The sequence below is a fragment of the Hevea brasiliensis genome, chromosome 9, assembly GCF_030052815.1.
Source record: "Hevea brasiliensis isolate MT/VB/25A 57/8 chromosome 9, ASM3005281v1, whole genome shotgun sequence".
In the NCBI taxonomy this organism is placed as follows: domain Eukaryota; kingdom Viridiplantae; phylum Streptophyta; class Magnoliopsida; order Malpighiales; family Euphorbiaceae; genus Hevea; species Hevea brasiliensis.
In genome coordinates, this window is record NC_079501.1 from 97027211 (window position 1) to 97040196 (window position 12986).

Consider the following 12986-nt stretch of genomic DNA (forward strand, 5'->3'; position numbering starts at 1 on the left):
TAACTTTAAAAACATTTAAAAAAAAAAGTGGTGAGTGAGTTACACCTTCTTTAAATTTGAGCTAAATTAGATATAAATTGAAATTTATGGACTAAATTGAATCAAAAGTTAAAAATAAAATAAGTACAGAGATAAATTAAGTTTTATTCTATATAATTTATAACTATGACTTTTAATTTTCCTAATATTAATTACATTGTAAGTATTGTCATAAATTTTTTATTATAAAAAATTAATTACATATTTTTATAGTTATAATGGAAAATAAAAAGTTTTCTTTGATTTATATAATTTATAATTATATATCATCCTAAGATTAAAATTTGTAATTTTAATTAAACTGTAATTATTATCAATTTTTTTTTATTTAACTGATGATACAAAATTGTTAGAAGAATAAAAATAAAATAAAAAATAGAAAAAAAAAATCTAATAAAACGCAACTATTCACATTTTGGTAAAGTTCATTTTAAGACTAATTTAATTATATTTATATAAATATATATTAAAAAATTAATTTGAAAAATTTTTTCTTAAAAAAATTAATATTAATAAAAATTTTAAAAAATTATTTCACTACTTTAAAAATTTTATATCAAAATTTAAAAACTTTTCATAAATATATTTAAAATAATATTTTATAGGAAAAATTATTATTTATATCTTTATATTATAGAACTAATAAATTTACTCTCTTTATTTTAAAAATTACACCATTAATCTTCTTATTTTAAGTCCGTCCATAAACCATTTAGTTGCTTCCGTTAACGCTTTTGTTGGTGTAGTTATTTTAAAAGTAAATTATTTTTTCAATCTTAACTATTCAATCCGAACTCAAACTAATAGAAAAGTTTAGTTAACTTGAGGGACTAAACAGAGTGAATTATTAAAAACAAATGACTAAGTAATTTTATTAAAATATAAAGATTAAACAGTAATTTTTTGTATTTTTTAATAACAATGTCCCCTGTAATACAAAACAAACTAAATAAAATAATTTTAGTATACTTCTCAAAAGAGTCGCACTTCTCGAGTTTAATGTTGCTAAGCCTTCAAGGCCATAAAGTGGATCTCAAAGTTAGGGGGGGAACTTCGGCCTCAAATCAATTCGGCAAAAACCATGTCTAGAATTTTCCAACATTAGTCATGAACCCACATGAGAGACAGTCTTTTAAATATGAACTGGACATGTGATTTATCCCAATGCAAATTTTGTCATTAAGATATAAGTTTAAAAAGTGGGGGAGGGGCCATAATTAGCCATATACTATACATACATCCGTGGGGATTTTGTCAAGGACTAGGCCGAAGAAACCACAAAACACAATATCAGCATGTCCACGTTGCTATGCCCGCAGGCAAGGCCAGTCTAATTCACAAAGATCATGAGCAGACTTGCCATCATTGTCTTTCAAACTGGCGTCTGCATTTTGCTTAACAAGAAATTCTGCAATGGCTTCTCTCTCACAGACAGCAGCATAATGCAAAGGTGTTTGGCCTTCATTATCCTTCCAATGCGGGGAAAAAAAGAACAAAACTAGCAATATTAGCAAGTGTTGCTACTCCAAAAGTTAAGAATACATTTACTGCATTTTTACAGCTCCAAAACTAAGTATAACTAATATCATCTCAATTTGAATGATTTCAATCTATATCACTGTTGAGAGAAACCTGCAAAGAATGAGCATAGTATCTTATCTTTTACCTTTGCATTTATATCAGAATTCCTTTCAACAAGAACTTCCACCACATTAAGATGGCCACGATCTACAGCCCAGTGCAATGGGGTCCGACCCTCACTATCTGCAATGATTGCTAATGAACTGTTCAGAAGGTGATAACAGTCCGGAGCTTCCTTATAAAGGTTCAATAGAAGTCGCTTGCTAGAAAAATCTTTATTCAATTTCATACTTTTAAGGAACACGAAGCATATCAACAGCAAGCAGTGAGAGAAAACATGCATCCGCACTGTGCATATAACACTACAAATGCAGAAGCAATATAAACCTACTGCTTACATTGCAGATAGTTCAGTCACACATATCTACAAAAATTCCCATATTAAAAGGGCAAAAGATTACAATACAGAGATGAAAAATGAGCCATTATTAGATGCTTTCATACAAGCTACAGTCATGAGGTTTGCAAACGTGCCTCAGCCAACTTCAATGTCAGAAGGCTGTACGCTGTAGTTACTATTTAGTATCATGGATCTCAAACTCAGTTCAGTAGATGGTAACTATAGACCTCAGAACAAAAGATTATTACTAATGTATCCTATTTTACAATAAATTAACAAAAAAAACACATAAAAATTAAGTTTATTGTAATTTACCAGTTTTACTATACTCAAATCAACTCAACTAAGCCTTTATCCCAAAAATTTGGGGTCGGCTATATGGATTCGCTTTCTCCACTCTAAACGATTTTGGATTAAATCCTCAGAAATGTGTAATGCTTCTAGGTCATGTTGTACTACTCTCCTCCAAGTCAATTTAGGTCTACCCCTTTTTTTTCTTTCTATCCTCTAACCTAATGTGCTCTACTTGTCTAACTGGAGCCTCCGAATGTCTACGCTTCACATGACCAAACCACCTCAATCTCCCTTCTCTCAACTTATCTTCAATTGGCACCACTCCTACCTTTTTTCTAATACTCTCATTACGGACTTTATCTAATTTAGTATGGCCACTCATCCACCTTAACATTCTCATCTCTGCAACTCTTATCTTAGACGCATACGCCTCTTTCAATGCCCAACACTCACTACCATATAACATAGCGGTAAAATTTTCCTTTCAACTTATTAGGAATCTTACGATCACAAAAAACTCTCGTGGCACGTCTCCACTTCAACCATCCAGCTTTAATCCTATGACTAACATCCTCCTCACATCCCTCATCTACTTGAAGAACTGAGCCTAGGTATTTAAAGTGATTACTTTGGGACAATACCACTCCATTCAAACTAACTCCTTCCTTATCACCAGTTTGGCCTTCACTGAACTTGCAATGCATGTATTTTGTATTCGTTCTACTTAACTTAAAACCATTTGACTCAAGAGCACTTCTCCAAAGCTCTAGCTTTCTATTGACTCCTTCTCGTGTCTCATCTATCAGAACAATATCATCCGCAAACATCATGCACCAAGGAATACTCTCTTGTATATTTCGTTAATTCATCTAAAACTAATGTAAAAAGGTAAGGGCTTATGGCTGATCCTTGGTGTAATCCAATTGAGATCGGAAAATCTCTTGTGTCCCCTCCCACCGTGCGCACAATAGTAATTGCTCCTTCATACATATCTTTCAACATTTGTATATATCTAATAGATACCCTCTTTTGTTCTAAAACATTCCATAAGACATCTCTTGGAACACTATCATAAGCCTTCTCCAAATCAATAAAAACCATATGTAGATCTTTCTTCACATCTCTATATTTCTCCATCAAGCTTCTAATGAGAAAAATTGCTTCCATAGTTGAACGACCGGGCATGAAACCAAATTGATTGAGAGAGATAGAAGTATCATGACGCAGTTGATGCTCCACAACTCTCTCCCACAACTTCATAGTATGACTCATGAGTTTAATTCCCCTATAGTTTGAGCAACTCTGTATGTCTCCCTTATTTTTAAAAATAGGTACTAAGATACTCCTCCTCCATTCATCAGACATTTTCTTTGAGTTTAGAATCTTATTAAATAATTTAGTTAACCATGCCACTCCCATATCTCCCAAACACTTCCACACTTCAATTGGTATTTTATCTGTCCTTTACCCACTTTCATTCTCTTAAGTGCTTCCTTTACTTCTAAAGATCTAATCCTTCTAGTATAATTCACATTCTTTTCTATTGTTCTATAATCTATATTCACACTATTACCATTTTGACTATTATTAAAGAGATCATTAAAATAATTTCTCCATCTTTCTTTAATGTCCTCATCTTTCACCAACACTTTTCCTTCTTTATCCTTAATGCACCTAACTTGATTGAGATCTTGACATTTCCTTTCTCTCCTCCTTGCTAATCTATAAATATCTTTCTCCCCTTCTTTAGTTCCAAGTTTCTCATAAAACTTTTTAAAGACCTGTGCTCTTGCTTGACTAACTACCTTTTTTGCCTTTCTTTGCTATCTTGTACTATTTATATGCCTCATTATTATCACATTTAGGTAATTTCTTATACCATTCTCTTTTTTCTCTTCACTGCCTTTTGTACTTCCTCATTCCACCACCATCTCTCTTTTGAGGGTGGTCCATGTCCTTTAGACTCTCCAAGTACTTTTCCAGCCACTTCTCTAATCTTTGATGCCATCTGTATCCACATATCATTGGCCTCCATATCCAGCTTCCATACTTTGGATTCGAGAAGCTCATTTTTGAACTTCACTTGCTTTACTCCTTTGAACTCCTACCACTTTGTTCGAGCTACATTATTTCTTCTAACCTTACTTGAATTGTTCTTAAACTTGATATCCAAGACCACCAACCGATGTTGACTTGTTAAAGCCTCTCTTGGAATGACCTTGCAATCCTTGCATAGAGCTCTATTTGTCTTCCTGGTTAAGAGGAAGTCGATTTGGCTTCTATGTTGCCCACTTTTAAAAGTCACTAAATGTGACTCTCTTTTTATAAAGTAGGTATTTGCTAGTATTAGGTCGTATGCCATAGCAAAATCCAGGATGCTTTTTCCCTTCTCATTTCGACTTCCAAAACCAAAACCTCCATGAACATTCTCATAACATTGTCTATCACTTCCTACATGTCCATTCAAATCTCCACCAATGAAAACATTCTCTTCATTCAGTATGCTTTGCATTAAATCATTCATATCTTCCCAAAACTTTTGTTTACTCTCACTGTCTAGTCTTATTTGTGGGGCATAAGCACTAACTATATTTATTGTTTCTCCTTCTAGTACTAGCTTTACTAGTATAATTCTATCTCCTACTCTTTTCACAGCTATTACCGCGTCTTTCAATGTCTTGTCTATGATTATACCCACTCCGTTCTTATTTCTCTCCTTTTCGGTAAACCACAGTTTGTACCCTGAATTACCCACTTTCTTACTTTTCTCTCCTATCCATTTAGTCTCCTGAATGCAAGCAATATTCACCCTTCTCCTTTCCAAGGTATCCACAAGCTCCATTAATTTTCCTGTAAGTGATCCAACATTCCAAGTACCACCCTGATCCTCCTCCTAACCTGCTCCTTCCTAATTGGTCTCTTTCTATGATATATTCTATTATTTTCTATGTTTATCTTGTGTTCTGTTCCACTATCTATTCTACTATCTGCCCTATGGACTAACTTCTTTACCCACACCCGTCCATGATGTAGGAACCCTTGCTCACTTAACACCACACCCGTGCGCCGGCATGGCGCGCTGGCATGGAAGTTGATAGATTAGCAATTCAATAATGTTGTCAATATTAATTAAATATATGAATAAAAAAAAACATACAACAAACCTTTCAGGTTTGCAGAAACACCAGTCTCTATACATTTGAGCAAATTCTTCAAATCTCCTTCTCTGGCAAAGGCATGAATGGCATCCATTTTCCTAATAAGAGAAAACATCAAATAAAGAAACTTCGGATGGTCATGAGAATGCCTTGCTTCAATATCAAAGTATGTGTTGACAACAATAAGGTTAAACCACACAGTAATTTAGACATTCTATGGTTAGCATTTTGAAAGATGTATGTAATAGTAGTAGAAATACTACCCAGATGATTTAACTTTTTTTTGAAATGACTCATGCATATATAAACTTTATAATGTTCCAGGTCACCCTTCCCTTCATCTTATTCCTAATCCCTACATGATGCTATAATAACCTCCAGTTGATACAAGCATTGGCTTTGCTAGTTGCCACATAGGGTTATCCACCAACAATTTCCTGACCATCCTATCTCTCTTATATGGGTCTAGGTTGGAGAGAGAACCACACAGCTAACATCAACTGCATGGAAATTCAAGCCAAGTGGGAATCAAGGTTCATTGTCATTAACCAGTAAAGAAAAGGTTTGGTATCATAATTAAGCATAGCAGGTACCAAATACTGATAAAAGAGAGTTTAATATCTCCCCAGCATATAGATACCTCTGTAAAATCCTGATTAACATGCTCCTCAGATTAGCCAACATACCAGCTTGTGTATGCACAAGCACATGAGAAAAGACAACTAATAAGAATAGAGCCAAACCAACAAATACATTTACATACTTTCCAATGTATGTTTCAATGCAATTACAGAATCAAATTAAGTTCCCTGAGACTGCCCTCAAAATGACACCATTTAAGAGAATCATACAAAATGCAATGGATATACAAATCAAAATGGACTTTCTATGCATATAGGAATTAAAATAACCTTACAATTCATTTCCAGATTCCTCCTCATACACATAAGTGCTGAAAACTGGACCCACGGGCCCTTTGGTATCCATACTTTGTGCATCACCATCTCCACCTTTCCTTTTCTAACCATCCATATGTTTAGAAAATCAAAAAATAAAGAAAAAACATAATCCATCTGAAAGTAAGTACACGTACAAAAGAAAAGGCAAGATAGTGAAACAAGAAGATTAAAACCTTACCATGGCTGAACCAGAAGCCCAAGAAGGATATAATTCTGTAACAATATCAATGTACTTTTGCATTGCATCCTCTGGAGGCATAGCACCGAGTTTCTGCCATGCTTGCCTGGTATAGATCACCCAAAAAAATAATAATAATAAGCACCCAGCCAATTTATACAAAAAGCATATTATACACCCACAGAAAAATATAAGGTCCAGGAAATTGACTACCCATCTTGACAAAACAGATTGGGCGTAGTTTTCATTTACATGTTCAATACAGGAAATATATGTCTATATACTACGGGGCAGTAAAATTACCGCATTCAAATAGAAGATAAAAAGCTACAGATTGCAGATTGTTACATTTCATAGCAAGGGGGGGGAAGAAAACTCTTCCCTCTCCGCCAACTAAAAAAGAGTGTTTATATCCTGATGCAGATCTCCTAAGGACCCTCAGTCATAGGAAAAGATTTCTGGACGAGACAATCATATAAACAGTCAATAAAAAGAACAAAATTTTCCAACATTACTAAGTGGGGTTCTTGCGAGCACAAATGAAAACTAAACATTTTCTTTAGGAACACCAAAAAAAAAAAAAAAAAACGTTTGCTTGACATGAAATTAAGAATCCTAACTGAAAAAGATATCATAATCATTGCCAAGGTACAAATGATAATGAAATATCAACAGTAAAGACTAAAAGTGACTTTCAGTAAATTCCAACTAAATCCCCATCGCAATTCCCATCCACTCCATGTCCTACCTTCAAAGAAAGGGGGAAAAAATCCAAGGGCTTAGATGTAGCTGCAATAGATATGTTACAAGTAAATGTACATAGCAAGTAGCTTCATTCTTGCTTCAATATCACACTACTCTCATAATTTAGAAATATTAAACTCTAATCATACCTAAAATAACATTCTAATTCACCAACTACTCAATTCTTAACATTTATGGAATAATATTTCACTTTCACATTTATCTCACAATCACAGTAATCACAATCACAGTAATCCACAAAAGAAAGGCAAGCCAATATCGTTCAAGAAAGCAAGTAAAATACCACTTGGCACGAGCACTAATTTTGATGGCGGAAGGAGGGGGAGTACTGCAAGGTCCTTCGGTGGCAATCTTGTACAAGCCGTAAAGCTGCAACTGCACATCCGTCGACACCTTCTGAGAAAGCCGATCCGCTGCAGCCGCCGCCACAAATGCGGTAGCAGCACTAAACGTTTCGTCCAGTTCGGTGCTCTCGACGCCCTCCCAATCATCATCATCGTCATCATCATCATCAATATCTTGATCACCAACGTCACTACCCGCTATGCTCTCGTTCCTCACGCTACCGTGCTCAGCCATCACAGAATCAGTGTCGTGGACGGCGGTTAAATCAGCGGCAGTTAAATCCTCGCTACGGGAACCAAAGTCGGGGATTGATTTGCGCCTCGGGGGAAGTGTTTGATTGGATTCATCACCGCGTGAAATAGTGAGATTGTCGTCTTTGAAAGAAACGACAATGGAAATGAGCTTGGCGAGAAGGTAAGAGAAGAGTAAACCTATGAAAATAGATTGGAGAAACTGTTGCCAATCTGCCATGGCGATGAGAATGGAAGAACAAGAAGAATTAAAAACCCTAGAAGAAGACTGAATTTTGTGGAGAAAGGCCTAAGACTGGAAAATAATTAATTTTCAAGTGAATGGATGAATTTATTTATAAATGCATAAATGTTTGGCACACTTAAAAATTAATAAAAAATCCTACTTTCCCTTAATTTTCACTCTTTTATTGTTCTTTTAGTTTTATTTTATTTTATAATAAGTTATCAACATGAGTTTTTAGTCTTAACTATATAGAGGTTTCATATTTTTTTTCTTTATGATTTCAAAAGCACTTAAATTAGATAATTAGACAGCTTATGATTTACAACAATCTAGTTAGAAAGAAATATTATTATCCAAATCAAGAAATTACTAAATGAACTTTGAGATAATGTTGTCATTGATCTTTTATCATAACAATTGTTTTCTTATTTCTAACTCATGGATTTTTTTACGATAATATGTTAAATTTATCAAAACTTTATATGTGTCTCTTGATATTACGAGCAAGAACTATTTGTCATGAATATTAGATGATAAAATTCATTTAGGTACAATAATATTTCTTTCATTTTAAACTTTGAAAGAGTTTGTAAGAAAGATATTGACTTCAGAAGAGATATAATATTATTAAAAAAAAAAATATTACCACTACCAGAAAGTGGCATAATATTATTGAAAAATCATGAAATTCATCCGTCTAATTATACTCTATTCCCTGAAGTGAATATGACAACATTTAATAAAATTTATAGACATGATCGTAGTCATGGTCATGAACATAGGTATAGTCAAAATCGACATATTTTTCGTAATTATAGTGGTCATAATAACCACCATTCTATCAATAAAACTACATCTCACCATCGTTAAGGGGTAGAATAATGAAGAAATAATAATAAATAAAAGACACAAGTGGAAAGAATAAATAAAATATGGAGAATGAATGTTATTGTTGTGGCATTGGTCATGTACCTATTATACACCAAAGCATTTTATTGAGCTTTGTCAAACATCTTTGAAAGGTAAGGGAAAAACTATTGGAACAAACCTAATTTATAATGATTTTGATCATGACCAAATTAATACAACATATATAGATGTTGTTGATTTTCTCCCGTGAGGAGGAATTGACCATATGGTTATGATGGATTTGTCCCTAAATGAGATATTGATCATATGGTAAATGATAGAAATATTTGAGATTAGATCATTTCTAATGTTTCTTATTTTATTTCACATGCTTTCTTTATGGTTTTAGAATTTTCTATATAATGTTTCCTTTAATTTATTTCCTTATAATATATTTCATATGCTATTTATCTTATTTCATGAAGAAAATATGGTTTTTCATCTAATTGGATTCAAGATCAATAGTAAGGCTATATGTCTCGTAGACAGTGCAATCATGCACACCATATTTAACAATAAGAAATGTTTTTTTGATTTGATTATGAGACAAGAATGTGTTAATATAATATTTGATAATGTGAAATTAATTGGGGGCTCTGAAAGAGCTAATATATCATTGCGCAAAAGAATAAATTTATTATAAATGATGCATTACTACTATTATTTATCGGAAGAAATGTTTCTTGAAAAAATTACTCTTTTTGTCCTCTGGATTATACTACACAGAAATTGTTGTGACTGAAATATATGCTGTAGTAAACCCACAGTTTACTAATCTAAGTGACTTTATTGTTTAGCATGACATCCCATATTAATTATGATGCGAAAAATTATCAAAAATTCATGTGGTCATTCATTAAAACCCAGAAGGTTCTTTAATTCAATGAATTCTCATGTGCTATTTGTTCTTAAGGAATATTAATTATTAGACCATCACCAGCTAAATTTGGATTTGAATCTCTTGCATTTTTAAGGTGTATTCATTATGATATATGTGTCCCTATACATCCATCATGTAAACCATTCAAATGTTTTATGGTTTCAGTTGATGCATAAATTAAATCGTCACATGTGTGTTTACTATCATCTTACAATTTGGCATTTGTAAGATTGCTTGCACAAATAATTCACCTGCGAGCGCAATTTCCTAATTATCAAATTAAGACAATGATAATGTTGGTGAATTTACATCTTAGACTCTTAATGATTATTGTATATTGATTGGAATAGTTGTTCAACATCTTGTAGCTCATGTTCACACATAAAATGGTCTGGTAAAATTATTTTATTAAAAGTTAGCAATTGATTACAAGGCCATTACTTATGAGAATAAAACTCTCTATTTCTGTTTGAGGACGTATTATCATGCATTTAGCAACACTTATAGGCATCAGGCCAATATCTTATCACAAGTTACCCCCTTTATAATTAGTTTTAGGTCAGGAATCAAATATATCCCATCTAAGAACTTTTGGATGTGTGGTATATTATTCCAATTTCTCCACCACAACGTACTAAGATGGGTCCTCAAAAGAGGTTGGCAATATATATCAGGTATGAGTCTCCATCTATAATTAAATATCTTGAGTCTTTGATAGGAGATTTGTTTATAGCCAGATTTGTCGATTATCATTTTAATGAATCAATTTTCCCGACATTAGGAGGAGAAAATAAGTAGCTGGAAAAGCAAATTACTTGGCAAAAATTATCATTATTACATTTTGATCCTCGTACAAGGCAATATGAATTAGAAGTTTAAAAGATAATTAATTTACAAAATATTGCTAATTAATAGCTAGACACATTCACTGACCCAAATAGAGTAACTAAATCTCATATACTAGTTGTAAATGCTCTTATCAGAATTGAAATCCCTTAAGGATAAATTGCACAAACTGTCTGTGCGAATGAGTCTACAGCATGCTTGAAGCGTAGTAGACCTATTAGTTCCAAGGATAAAAATCCTCAAAAACAAAAAGGAGAAAAATTTCAAGATGGTCAAACTCTAGAAGAACAAGCTCTAGTATAGCAAATTCCAGCAGAGAAAACTCCAGAAGAGAACCGAGACATAACTATTAAATTTCCAGAAGAAATTAAGGTACTTGAAAGTAATAAGAATAAAAAGATCTCGATAAATTATGTCATGCCAGGATAAAGATGTAATCGATATGAAATAAGCATCGACTATATTTTTGCGTATAATGTTGTGCTTAATATTGTGAAAGATGATGATAATCATGAACCTAAGTCTATAAAAGAATGCAGACATAGAAATAATTGGTCAAATGGAATGATGCAATCAAGGCGGAATTAAATTTATTTGAGAAACATAAAGTTTTTGGACTTATAGTCCAGACACCAGAAAATCCACTCTAGTGAGATATAAATGGGTATTTCTGTGAAAAATGAAATAAGAAAAATGAAATTATGATATATAAAGCACGACTTGTTGCGCAAGATTTCTTGCAAAGACCTAGCATTGATTATGAGAATAGATATTCTTCTGTGGTGGATGCAATTACATTTCAATATTTGCTTAGTTTGGCAATTCATGAAAACCTTGAAATATATTTAATGGATGTAATGACTGCCTATTTATATGGCTTACTTGACAAAGATATCTATATTAAAATCCTTAAAGGATTCAAAGTTGCTTGAAGCACAAAAATCAAATTCTCAAAAACTTTATTCAATTAAATTATATAGAACTCTATATGGATTAAAGCAATCTGGATGCATGTGGTATGATTGCTTTAGTGAATATTTGTTGAAAGAAGCCTATAAAAATAATCCTATATGTCTATGTATGTTTGTAAAAAGATTGGGACCTAAATTTACCATCATTATAGTTTATGTTGATAATTTAAATATTATTGACACTCTTAAAAAGTTTTTCAAAACCGTAGAATTTTTGAAAAAATAATTTAAGATGAAAGACATTGGGAAGACAAAAATTTTGTCTTGGCTTGTAGATCGAGCATTTTAAAAATGACATTTTTGTCCATCAATCAATCAACTTATATAACCAAAGTATTAAAATAATTCTACATGAATGAAGCTCATCAATTGAGTTCACCTATAATTATAAGGTCACTTGATAAGAAAAATGACCATTTTTTACTTTGAGGAAATGATGAAGGACTCTTGAGGAACTCTTTAGTCCTAAAATACCATATCATAGTACAATAAGTGCACTAATGTATCTTGCTAGTCATACTCGATCTGATATAGTTTTTTTTTTGTAAATTTGTTATCAAGATATAGTTTTGTTCCAACCCGAAGACAATGGAATGGTTAAGTATATATTTCGATATCTTCGAGGTATAATGGATATGGGTTCTTATTATACTAACATGTTACAACTAGATTTGGTTGGTTAAGCAGATGCAGGTTATTTATCTGATCCACATTATAGTAGATCCCAGATAAGCTATATATTTACATGTGGAGGGTGTTGAACAAAACAAACTATAACTACTACTTCTTCTAACTATGCAGAAATTTTAGTAATTCATGAAACAAGTCGAGAATGTGTCTGGTTGAGATTAGCAATTCAATATATTTGAAGTACATATGGTATACCTACCAAAAAGGAAGTTTCAACCATTTTGTATGAAGATAATATTGCATGAATAAATCAGTTGAAGAAATGATACATTAAAGAAGACAAGACAAAATATATTTCTCCAAAATTCTTCTTCACTCATGATCTTCTGAAAAATAGTGAAATTAATGTTCAACAAATTCGCTCTAGCAATAATCTTGCTGATTTGCTCACCAAAGCACTTCCAACTGCAAGTTTCAAAAAATTGGTGAACGATATTGGAATTCGAAGACTCCAAGATCTTAAATGATATCTTCATGAGGGAGAGTTGATACGC

The 12986-nt window shown here is 32.6% G+C and overlaps 1 protein-coding gene across 1 annotated transcript; it reads right to left on the minus strand.

Annotated features, from left to right (window-relative positions):
• Window positions 1-1107: 1107 nt before the first annotated feature.
• LOC110662061 (acyl-CoA-binding domain-containing protein 1) lies at window positions 1108-8341 on the minus strand. The gene is made up of 6 exons (XM_021820930.2): window positions 7658-8341; window positions 6610-6715; window positions 6389-6492; window positions 5479-5570; window positions 1706-1803; window positions 1108-1508 (listed from the first exon to the last, which is right to left on the minus strand). The coding sequence occupies exons 1-6, from the start codon at window positions 8188-8190 to the stop codon at window positions 1347-1349; spliced, it is 1095 nt and encodes a 364-aa protein (XP_021676622.2). The 5' UTR covers window positions 8191-8341; the 3' UTR covers window positions 1108-1346.
• Between the last annotated feature and the right edge of the window lie 4645 nt (window positions 8342-12986).